Raw genomic sequence first — 12,868 nt, 5'->3', positions numbered from 1 at the left:
TCAGCAGTGAGCCGTGCAGTGTAGTGTGAGGTTTCTACTGTTCATTTATTCTTCTCTCCTTGCGTGAGCACGATTCTCATTAACATTACTGAGGGGAATCGCCCCGTGGGCCAGGACTGCAAAATTCATTGGACTCAGGTCTTCTGATTAGAATTAAACTCAAGTACCAAAGCTGAAAACCTTATTCCGATTTTTTTTCTCTTCCTTCCCTCCCAGCAGCAACAGACAAGGGACAGGAGTGACCATCAGGACTGACCATCAGCTGTTTCTACTCTTAAAAAATGATATTGGTTCAGAACCTCAGCTGATATAAATTGACACAACTCCATTGAAGTTCATGGAGCTATGTTGATTTACATCAGCAGAGGATCTGGCCCATAATCTCCCACTCCCAGTAAGAAGCACCGAGGAACATGAGTCCTTCCAGCGTGAAGCAGAGTGGGAACCTTCACCCTTTGTTTGGAGTCATCTCAGCAGATGAACTTCCTGGATCTAGGAGACTTAAAGCCCTTATCCAGGAAGTAGCTCCTCATTCGCTCACCACCCAATTGCCTCCTTCTGGCAGGCAGTTGAGTGAGGCTTCCAACACAATTTCAGGCTGTAGACTTCACCTCCTTCCAGCCTAACTCCTTTACATAAATATTTTCTTCAAATGCTTCCCAGTCACACACCACACTTTCCACTACTTGAGCCACAAAGTTTGTCTTCAGATCTGATCTTCATCAAAGTCCTGGCAGGACTAGTGTTTGAGGTTAGATCGTTACAGAGGTGAGGGTCAGCTGCAAAATGTGGATCTGGATCTAGGGTTGTGGTTCAGATCCCTCTCTATGGAAAATATTCTATGCAACCAAAACAAACATTGCCTGGAACCATTTTCATATGCCATTAAAAAGACCTCTCAAACTGTTTTGCTCCCATGCATCGCTGAGTGTACTGAATTGTCCTCACTTGCTTTTCAGTTTCTGCTTCGTTTGATGGGAAGCAGCACCTCCTGAGCCTGCCAGTAGTGAACAGCATTGGCTATGTCCTGCGCTTCCTCAAGAAGCTCTGCCGCAGCCTACTGTGTGACAATCTCTTCAGTAATCAGCCTTTCCCACAGTATAGCAGCACCTCTGGAAACCCAGCGCAGTATGAGAATGGAAGACTGGAGTCAGGTGGGTTTTGATTCCACTACTGTTAAAGATGTGAGGAGGACCAGTGAAAATGAGGCTGTCCTCCTGGAGCCCTGGGTTTGCTAATGGACTTCTGGTTCTCGTCTAGAAGCCATTTCTCCAGCAAAGGAAGCAGCTCGCTATACAGCAAAGCTTCAGATAGTCAGACCACTAGCTCATTTCTAGTATACCCAGTGCTCTCATGACACCTGTGGGAAACTCCCAGCTGATAATGGCTTGGTTGATGGGCAGTAGGGACTACAGTAATCTATTTTATGTGTTCACTTTTCACCTCAGTGACCTGACACTAGCTACCATGTGCTTGCTATCCCCGTTCAACCTCAGACTCCCTGCCCTCTGATTGTTATACCTGTCTGTTGCTTCTTGTCTTCATTTAAAGGTTAAACTCTTTGATGGTCTCTTATTATGTGTTTGTGCATTATCGATCCTGACTTGGGCCCCTGGGTGTTACCGCAATGCAAATAAGAAATAACAACCATAATTAATAATGTACACTCTGGAATATTATGTTTCAGCGATTAGCTATGTGAGTGTTTCTTCTTAAAACTACTTTGTTTTGCAACTGATTCTTGAAAGAATGTGGCCTACCCAGGACTACATGCAAGGCAGCAATATGTTTTGTGGGGCCGTGCAAAGGATCTATACTTCAGACTTGTCTAGACCAGTATTTTTTAAACCCATAATACCCAGTGAGTGCAGCTTCACAGATGGAAGCAAGGGTGAAGGCTGCAGTGTAGACAGGGCTTAGATGTAGCGTAACTGCTCCAGAGTGTCACCTGTTGGGAGTTACAGGTCCAGAAATCCCAGCGTCCTCACAGCCGATGCGTGGTATTCTGACCCTGTTGAAGTCAATGGGAATTTTTCCATGAATTTACATAAGACCAGGATTTCACTCAGTATGTCCATAGACTTGTGCTTAGAGAGAGTTTTTATTTTAGAATAAGGAACTTTATACCTCCTGTGGAATGAAAGGTGGGCTTTTCAGTGCTAAGCCAGAAGATAACGCGCATAGATTCCAAGCCCAGAAAGGACCATTGTGATCATCTAGTCTGACCTCCTGTAGAACACAGGCTGTAGAACTCCCCCAAACTAATCCCTACGGCAGATCTTTATGAAAACATTCAATCTTGATTTAAAAATTGCCAGTGATGGAGAATCCACCACAGCCCTTGGTAAATTGCTCCAATAGTTAGTTAGTCCTCACTCAGACCAGGAAAGAAAGCTATTCTGTATGTAGCTTGTGGCAGTTTGTAAGCAATCCAACACATTGGGCCAGGTTCCTATTAGTTACCCTACTATAACTCCAGAGTAATGCCATTACCTTAGCAGAACTATTCTGGATTTACATAGTGGTAAACTGAGATCAGAATCAGGCTCCAACTTCTCTCACTTTTAGATCTACCCAATGAATATAAATCTAGATTGGATTTGTGATTCTTTAAAAGATTTGGTTTATTATGTGCTGAGCGCAGGCAATGCGCTCAGTGCTGTACAAACAGAAAAAGGAAGGTCTCTGCACCTTACAGTCTAAAGCAGATATAGACCAAACAAACCATGCATTGAAAGCCAAAACATCAAGCAATGCACTTTTAGTGTTCTCTCTCTCTCTCTCTCTCTCACACACACACACACACACACACAATGCTTGATGATTTAATGTTGCTAGGTCTTGCAGATGCTGTGTGTTTTAAGGGAGCTGTTATGTTTCACAGCCTACAAAGAGAGAAATTAAATAAAAACATAGGATACTCCTGCTGGAAGGTTGCAACGTAACACTACTTTATTCCTTACAATTCAGAACAGACAAGAAACCCAAAACAGAGAAATAAAACCTGCTGCTCCCTAAAACAAAAAGGCACAACTTGCTTTAAGCTGTCTCTTTTCAAACTGACTCTGATCACACCCACTATGCTACAGAGCCCCCTAGGCTGCAAGCAGGACCGAGGAACACCCCACCCCCTCTGTCTTAAAGCAATAGCTTGGAATTCTAGCACAGTCCTCAATACATCACAGATTTTGAAAATTTGAAAGATTTGAAAGAGGAGGAGTGGCTGATTGGTATCACAGGAGAGAAAGGGCATTACATTTGTAAGCAGCAGCCTTCAGGAAGATGGAAAGACCAGGCTTTGAATCTACAGTTCATCTGTATCCTTTTTCATGGCATAGATTATTTTCCTTTCCTTTTATTAACAAGAACATCATTATTGGTTTGGGAGCACATTCTCCTGTTGATGGTGTACATTTCATGGGAGTTACTTGTCTGCAATTGTGAGGAGAATGCTATATAGTGGCCACAGTTATGATCCCCAAATCACTCATTCATCTGGAAGACCCTAACCCTGTCTTCTTTACAAACCATGCTAGTGGGAGTTTGGGGTGCACAATCCATGCAGGAGCAGACTTTTCTGGAAAACTGATCCAGCTGTCATCTCACTCTGAAGCCACATGTTATGGGGGAAGAGAATTAGGAAACCAAACATTGAAAAGTTGTATTGTCCTGCTCAGAATAAGGCATTTCCAGCACCCCTAATGTATCTGTGAAGCCTGGACATTTGTATAGTAGTTGAGGGCATGCGCCTGGAGGCTTTGTGTGGAAAGTCTGTTTCTGATGGAAGGCTACAGTTCATTAGATGGGACTATTTTGTACTCTCTGCATCTCCTTTACAATGTCATTGTGTAGCCGCTATTTTGGAATACACTGTCTGCATTAGATACAGGGTTCAGTCATGGCTTTGCACAAGGCCAGAGTAAGGGGCAGCATGCTGTTACATTGCTTCAGGAGCAGCCTGGGAGGGAACCTGTGACTGAGAGAATTGTGCTCTCCCTCTGGATCCACTCCCTCTGGAGGGAGAGAGTAAACTGCAAGGTCTATACAGCGTGCCACGTGCATTCAACAGCACAGCTACGCCCTCCCCATTCCATTCCCCCTCCCACCGGCATGGGGCTGGGAACATAGTGGCTTTACAGAGCCTGCTTCCCTTTGTCTTTACCTGCACTAGCGAAGTTTCTCTCTCCTTCCCGAAGCCAGCTCTGCAAAGTCTCCTCTGATGTCCCATGTGAACCAGTACCTGTGGCCAATCTGAGCATAGGTATTAGCACCAAATTCAGACCAGCTGTAAACAGGTGCAACTCCCACAGAAGGTTCTGAGCCAAATTTAGTGGTGGTATAACTGACACATCAGACATAGTGGGTGCAGGAAACAAGTGCAAGTAGTAAAGGAATGTAAATGCATCAAGTCAGTGGGCGTGTCAAATGAGTGTCATTTACACACCAAAGGGGCGTAGCAGGAAAAGCAACATACAGAGAAGTGTAAGCTACAATGATGAGAGCTGGGTAGGTGGGAAATCAGTGGGAACTGGAGGGCTCAGCTCCTCTGAACATGAGGCCACTTTCAATCATGCGCCTAAATGTGGATTCAGGAGCCAAAGGTTAGGCATCCAGTTTGGGATGTTTGGCCTGTAATGGTAGAGAATCTCTCATTCTAAATGACTGACAAAACACCTTGACCATAATCTGCCATCACTGAAGGGTTATTTGTAGTGCCATTTTTCACCCTGAACTCGTGTTGGCCTTGGTGCTCAATTGGCAGTCAATGAAGAGTGTCACTTCAGAAGCTGGCTGCACATTCTGACTGCGGAGTAGATCATGAGGCTGTTCTGAGTGAATAGCCCCAAGAGGGGAAAGAATTTCTTTTTCATAAGGTTAACAGAAATAAAATGAGACAGAACTTACACTTATGATTAAACTGAGTGTCAATTACAGGCTGATTCTCCTGTACCTCACCTTGTGCAAATGTCATAACATGTCAAAAGGCAGCATAGAAAATCCCCTGGAAGCCACAATTCCAAGCCTCAGTTTGTTCAAAAGTATTTTCCTAACACGACTATCAACATCAGTGAATTTTGCAATGGGAATGCCGTAGTGATCTCATATCACTTCCTGTCATGATCTGTTAGACCAGGGATCGGCAACCTTTGGCATGCGGCCCATCAGGGAAATCTGCTGGCGGGCCAGGACAGTTTGTTTACCTGCAGCGTCCACAGGTTCAGTCGATGGCAGCTCCCACTGTCCGCGGTTCACTGTTCTAGGCCAGTGGGGGCTGCGGGAAGCGGTGCGGCTGAGGGATGTGCTGGCCGCCACTTCCCGCAGCCCCCATTGCCCTGGAACAGGAAACCCCAGCCAGTGGGAGCTGCGATCAGCTGAACCTGCAGACCCTGCAGGTAAACAAACCATCCTGGCCTGCCAGCAGCTTTCCCTGACGGGCTGCGTGCCAAAGGTTGTCAATCCCTGTGTAGACCATTGGGGGCAGTCATTGCTCTGTCACCGACACGATTTTTCCTTTCATTTTTAAAGTGCAGTTAATACTTATGAAAGATGCCAGGTGAACAGAACTGGGAAGCGAATGCTTATCGTTAGCTACCAAACTGGCGGGGCAGCAGCAGTGTGAGGTTCCCTACAGTGACCCATCCAATCACTTCTTCTGGCTTGGAGGCACCAATTCAAGGGGAGAGAATCTCACGTCCATGCAGTCCTTAGCCTCTCTGCTTATGCTATCACTAAGGGGGTCTGATTGTGATGCTGGTTTTTGTAATGTGGAGATCTGCCTACTGGGAACTGGACTGAGTCAGTTTCATTTCACGAGGAAGAGACACCAGGTGGTAACAAGTCTCTGTCACTAACAGCCTGGTTTGGATTAGAACAAGTGAACTAGAGGTGAAAGGTTCTATAACCAATGACTATTCCACTACCTTCATTTTTCATCTGAAGTCACATTAAGTCAGGTGCTTGCCATGCGACACGCAAATCTGACAGAGCATAGCACTATTATACATCAACCTGGCGCTATTAGTTTGGAATGGCTAATATCAGCTTCACATCAATCACTTTCAGCCTTTTAGGAGTGAGCAACTTATAAGAAACATCATCCGCTCCCCACTCCACTCCCCCACCCCGCCATGCCTACAGTATTTGCACTGCAGATGTGACGAGTGGCAATGTAGCTTTGAATCCAGTGTTATAAGAATGATTGATTATCACATGTAGTTTTGTTTCTCAAATATTTTTTTCTTAGGCATTCAGGATAATGTTTTGGTTTTTAGCCAGCCACCACCAGAGAGGGGGGTTGTTTATGTAGTGTGGCCATGGTTTCTGCCAGTGCCGGTGTTAGCCTATGGGGGCCCTAAGCCAGAATATTTTTGCCTTCCCCCCTCCCCCACATACACAACACATACTAATAATTAATAGGGGGTCCCCTTGAGCTGCTCGGGGCCCTAAGCAATTGCTTAGTCTGCTTATGCCTAGCACTGGCTCTGTTCTGACTGATGAACTATGAGCCAGATTCCACCATCCTTACTCACGTTGAATAGCAGCTTACTGTGCTACCGGTCCCATTCATTTCCTGGTACTACTCAGCCTGAGTGCGAATGGCAGAATCTATTCCAGCCATGCTACCCCCTTTGCAAATGCCATCATTGTAGATCAGGCTCTGTTCTGTGTGGGGTAAGTGGACAATGATGAGCCACTGAAGGGATTATTTTGGCACTTCATAGCATGAGGAATCCATATAGTGCCAGCATGTTATGTCATTGTTATAAGTGAAAAGATTACTTTCCTATGTATTGCAATATTGTATATATTGCAATGCAGCCCAATCCCATTCAGCCATATACTCCAGGAAATACAGTGAAAGCTTGGCACACACAGGATTTTGGTGAAACCGGGGAATCGATGCATGGTACATGTTGCTGTTCTTGTGCTTCTGTTAAGTCGACATTTTGATTGAATGAGGAGGCACATACTGTACTCTATAAATACCTCAGTGTATGTATCCTTGCTACAGTCAGTTATTATTGGTTTTGGAAACTCATTTACAAGATTATTGTCCAGGATCAGAAAATACATAAAAGCATTTAATGAGAAATTGACTTTACCCACATAAAGCCTATGAAGTGTAGGAGGGACGTTGGGTGTGATGAAGACTACCCTGTCAACCCTTAGCCAACGAATGGAGCTGAAATGCAGCTGCTACTCCAGTCTGTGAACTGGATAAGTGACCCCAGCCCCTTCATGCCACATCTACAAATAGGGTGACCAGATAGCAAATGTGAAAAATCGGGACAGGGGGTGGGGGGAAATAGGAGCCTATATAAGTAAAAGCCCCAAATATCAGGACTTTCCCTATAAAATCGGGACATCTGGTCATGCTACCTACAAAGAGCCAATTGACCAAGTACTACTCCCACTTACAGCAGTGTGAATCCTCAATCACTCCGTTGCCATCAATAGAATAACTCCAAATTTACACTGGTGTAAGTAGGAGCAAAGCTTGGCCTGCTGAATTTGTGTACTCCTGTGTCTTATGAACCTTCCTCTGACCAGCTACTAACCCCTCCTTCTGCATCTATGCAGCAGGGTCAGTACAGAGACCCCGCTCTGTTATGTGCAATGCAGAGACCAATCCCTCTCCCCACCTCTGTAGCTACTTCTGCTGTTGCTCCCCTTGAACTCATCATAAGAATTCCTCGTACTTAGTGAAGAGGGATTGTGCAAGGCCCTGTACACCTGGGTGAATTTCACATTGAAGGTGAAATTCCCATAATAAAACACCATAGGACATCGTGCAAAGCAGCAATGCTTTTCATGGTTTCTGTTCTCCAGTTTGGAATCTAGATGGTCTTTATTTTTAAAACTGCGTGTGCCTTTTAGCCTCTGTGCGCCAATGAATGTAACCCATGTGGTGACTTGAGGGCAGTTATTCTTGACTTACACCGACAGAAGAGAGAGGAGACTGTGCTATTGCGTCTAGTCATATTAATCCACTGACATCATGCAGTAGTCACCTTTCAGTCCTGCCCTTGAGGTATTATTCACTTGTGCCCACAGTCAGCTGCCAAATGTTAATGGCTACATAAAGGCCTGGTGGGAATTGCTGATATATTTATTTAAGCCTATATCATGTACAATGTTTTAAATGTCTGAGAACCCAGAACCATGAGGCCCTATTTATAGCTAGCCCCTGTGCCTATTCTTAGCACTGCTACCCTCATCTTCCCTTCTTCATAACCCATACTGTTTGTTACAACCATTTGTTGCCTCATGAATTAGACTGTGAGGCGTTGGGGCAGAGATCATGTCTTCCTGCGTGTACAAGGCCTAGCACAACGGGGCCCTGCTCCTTCTTGGGGCGCTATCACAGCCAGAGTGTGAGCACTCAGACTGAGTGGATGGAGTTGGAGTCAGGGGCCGAGAACCAGAGCTGAGGGTCAGAACCAGAGCCCAGGAACCAGAGCCAAGCATCAGACCGGAGCTGGAACCAAAGGCCAGGAATCAGAAACAAGGCAAAGGAGCAGGGTCTGTCACAGCCGCTGGCTGGGGATCCACCTAGCTGCACAGACAACTTCCTGGTGTCCCCGCCAGGTTTAATTAGTACGCCTGGACCAATCAAGGACCCCGGGACCACTGCCAGTCAGGTCCTTTATGGGTAGCCTGTCCTATAGTTCTTGGGCCCACAAGGCTCACAGCCTGTCTATCACTGCGCTGCCAGAGTTATCAAGGGGTGGCTTGAATGCAGCAGTTGCCCAAGGACTCGCAAACCCAGGTTCTAGCCCTCTCGAGCCTCACAGGTGCCCGTGCATTAGTACTACTGCTAAGTCCCACAGCCACATCACTCTGTGTTCTGATTGCGTTCGGTTTCACATGTGAAGTGAGCATAGGCTTAAGTAAATATTTGAATGAGTGATCACCAGAGAACTCCCAGGTGTACTGGAGGAAGTTGTGCTGGTGAAACAGAAGGTGTCAATTTCCCCCCTGCATCATTCTTGACCCAATACCCCGTGCAATGTTAAGCGGCATTGGCCTTCTGGAGATACTATGTTTTGGATGAAGTTCTGACCACATGTGGTCATCGATATTCCAAAGGCACTTTTAATAAAATCTGGAGCATTAACCCCAGTAGCCACTTTCAAACCTGCCAGCTGTGTTTGGCTTCCTGAAATTCCTCCTCCACTTTCAACTGCATATTTAATTTGTTTACTCTTGTTGTCTTATGTTGTATTGTGCTATCAAACGACTGCTGTGTTCCACCCCGGGGGTGGCTGCATTTAAATGATGGGCAAGAGACAATTCCTCACTTCACCCAATGGCTGGAGTGGCCGCTGCCGATCTTTCTCCTCCCCAATGAAGGAATAGGAGGATCTGTGAACAGTGAATCTTCCAGATTTAAAGTCATAGAATCATAAGACTGGAAGGGACCATGAGAGGTCATCTAGTCCAGTCCCCTGCACTCATGGCAGGACTAAGTATTATCTAGACCATCCCTGACAAGTGTTTGTCTAACCTGCTCTTAAAAATCTCCAATGATGGAGAGTCCACAATCTCCCTAGGCAATTTATTCCAGTGCTTAACCACCCTGACAGTTAGGAAGTTTTTCCTAATGTCCAACCTAAACATCCCCTGCTGCAATTTAAGCCCACTGCTTCTTGTCCTATCCTCAGATGTTAAGAAAAACATTTTTTCTCCCTTCTCCTTGTAACAACCTTTTACATATTTGAAAACTGTTATCATATCCTCCCTTAGTCTTCTCTTCTCCAGACTAAACAAACCCAATTTTTTCAATCTTCCCTCATAGGTCGTGTTTTCTTTAATCATTTTTGTCGCTCTTCTCTGGACTTTCTCCAATTTGTCCACATCCTTCCTGAAATGTGGTGCCCAGAACTGGACAAAATACACCAGTTGAGGCCTAATCAGCGCAGAGTAAAGTGGAAGAATTTTATTGAATTTGCCCTTACACTTTCCCAGTCCTGGCTATGCCAATGCTCTGGAAAAATATCTATGGAGCAGAGATCTGACTGTGCAAGGGATGTTCACATCCTGTATTGTGCTGCCTACATCAGGCACTAGCAAAACAATACCAGTTCCCCTGCAAAAGGCCTCTCACTGGCTGCAAAGGAGGAGGAGGGATTGCTCCTCTCTTTGTAAACACACTGTGAGCCTTGCACAGAACATGGTATAGCAATCAAAGTAGTTGTCTGGTCCAGTGGAAAGGGCACTGGAGTGGGAGTTGGGAGACAGGATTCTATCCCTGGCTCTGCCATTGGCCTGCTGGCTGACTGGGGGCAAGTTTCTTCATGTCTCTGGGCCTCTGTCCTCATCTGTCAAATGAGGATAATGATTCTCACCTTCCTTTGAAAAGCCCTTTGAGCATTGTAGATGAAGAACACTGTATAAGAGCTAAGGAATATTATTGCTATCTAAATTATTATGGAAATCTTGTCCTCAAAGTGACACAGGAGATACTGAATAAACAGAAGCACAGAAATTTCAAACCCTCAAAGGGCACGAAAAACAGTGTTTTCTCTTTCTAGTGTTGTGGCTTGTTAAATCTTGTCCTGTCATGCACTAGGAACAGTGCTCATGGTTTTAGCGTATGCTCATAATAAATGGCTTTTATGGTTATCAGTAGCTTCAGCTTGGCTTCAGTGTTTAATTACCTGCAAAGGCCATTTACTGCCTCATATATTCCTCTACCATGAACATTATCCCTTAAATGCTAAATAAAATATTACATTCACATTCAAAGGGGGAATGAAGGCACTGTGCAAGCCACCCAACCACAGCCAAATCTAATATAAAACATTTGCTTAATCTTTAAGTTGTTTGAGTTTGGTTTTTTGGGGGGGGCGGGTGGGGGCGCAGATTGACCACAGTGCTTGAATTGGGGCAGAGGGGGAAAGTATTTGTATTCTCAGGCTCTTTTCTTTCTTTTCACAACCAGCAGCTCTGAAAAGAGGGGGTATGACATTACCCCCCGCACAACCTCCCTCCCCTTTCAAGAACCGATTGACTGAATTTCAGTGAGGGGGTGTTATGTTACAATGATAAGTCATTTGTAACCCTTCATTTTGATGGAATAGAAATTGACCTTTATACACAGTCTTGCTTTCTGGACATAAAATTTAAGGTGGTGACTCGGTGAAGGAGCAGCAAGAGCTGCAAATTTTGAGTAATTTGTTACTTGTGAACTTGTCTCTCAAAAATGCCAAGGAGGGAGAGGAATGCTTGAGGGTGGTACCTGGGGATATAAGTAGGAGTAATAGGTGAAGTTAAGTAACAGAAAATTAAAATACAGTATCAAGAGAAGTTTCCCTATAGAGTGATCTGTTAGGTTGTTGATAGTCTCCCATTGCAGGCAGTAGAAGTCCCATTGTTTGCAACCTTTAAAACTAAACTGGACAAAACCCTAGTAAAGGTATAACAGGGAATAAATCCATCTTTGGCAGGGAGAGGGAGAGGGTGATCCAGTAGGTTAAATTCACCCCTGGTGTAGATCCACTGAAAACGATGTAGTTCCACTGAGGAGGAACTTGACCCAGAAGATATTTTTGATCTCTAACATCTATGATTGTATGTTTGGTAACTCAGTGATGGATTGAGAAGGCCTCCGAAAATTCTGCTATGATGTTATCAGTATTCAGACATGAATAAATGGCTTCTCTTACTTAACTCAGGAATGACCAACACTTTGAGCTATATTTGAAATTGAAACTCATGTGCATGCCCAGTAATGGAGTTGCTCCCACTTCCTTGGAACTCTGTGTCAAATGATGTGAACAAACCTCCCTCCAGCAGTCAACCCAAGAAGAAACATTTCTCATTCTCCTCTGGATTACTGCATCCATGCTCAATCTGAAAACAAACCATCCCCTATGAATAAGACTCGTCACACGTTGAAGGCTGGAGCCTTGTTGATCTCTCTCCTTCTACCAAGTGCCACTAAAAACAACTGAGAGGGAACATGAGTGACTTGCATTATTGAACAAACAGTTCTTTCAGAGCAATGGCTTGCAGTGACCTGGTTCCAGTGCAAGACGATTTACAGCAGAATCAAAATGTTGCTGATGTTGAGATTAGGGCAAAGGAGCCAAATATGGAATGGGGCTTTCAAAAGGAATCTAGATAAAGCTGTTTTTGATAACACATAATTCAAAGTGTGTCAACAAAGAATTTGGATGAAATGATTAGAGTAAGTGCCCAGAGTGTGATGGATGAGATAGCGTCCACTATGAACAAAAACACGCATGAGACAAGCATTTTAATTCATGTCTTACATGTCCAGACGTGCAGAATGAAGGTAAAATATACCTAGAGTTCTAGTAAGATGTAGAATATCATGCTTATGGTTAAATTTGTTTTAACTTGCTAGGATTTTTAAGATTTTCTTGGAATTTTTTTTCATTCTTTTGAAGCAGTTTGAATGTAAAATATCAGCAAGTGCTTTATTTTCAAATGAGTTAAATGAAAGTTAAATATGAATCTCCTATTCCTAAAACAGTGTGTAAAATATTTCATGTTGGTTAACAATGTGATACAAAATGCCCGTATTGCACGATGTCAGATCAACAGATGTGCTTAAAAATCCCACAGGCAACAGTCCACCATTATCACAAATATCATTTACCCAAGTGACATTTACATTAGTCAGTAACTTATAAAATTATTCATGGCCAACAGGGGAAGAAGGTCCTCTCAAACTTTTACCTCATGCCAGTTTGTGCCATGCTATATAGGGTTATTAATGTGTTGTGTGCAGTGTGATCGTGAACTTAGTGATACTGTGGAGAAAGGCTATGAAATTAAATTAAATGCACTTAGTGATACTATGGAGAAAGGCTATGAAATTAAATTTTTCATTGTTCAT

The 12,868-nt window shown here is 44.2% G+C and overlaps 1 protein-coding gene across 1 annotated transcript in view; it reads left to right on the top strand.

Annotated features, from left to right (window-relative positions):
• The window catches only part of SCML4 (Scm polycomb group protein like 4), a 113,246-nt gene that overhangs the window by 75,512 nt on the left and 24,866 nt on the right, over positions 1-12,868 (top strand). Inside the window, exon 5 of the mRNA XM_073335165.1 lies at positions 960-1,154. Within this exon, the coding sequence (XP_073191266.1) occupies positions 960-1,154 (195 nt within the window). The remainder of the gene's footprint in view (positions 1-959; positions 1,155-12,868) is intronic.

Source organism: Lepidochelys kempii, chromosome 3 (assembly GCF_965140265.1).
Source record: "Lepidochelys kempii isolate rLepKem1 chromosome 3, rLepKem1.hap2, whole genome shotgun sequence".
Taxonomy (NCBI): domain Eukaryota; kingdom Metazoa; phylum Chordata; order Testudines; family Cheloniidae; genus Lepidochelys; species Lepidochelys kempii.
Note: the sequence above shows the minus strand (reverse complement) of the source record. Positions and strands in the feature narration are given on the sequence as shown.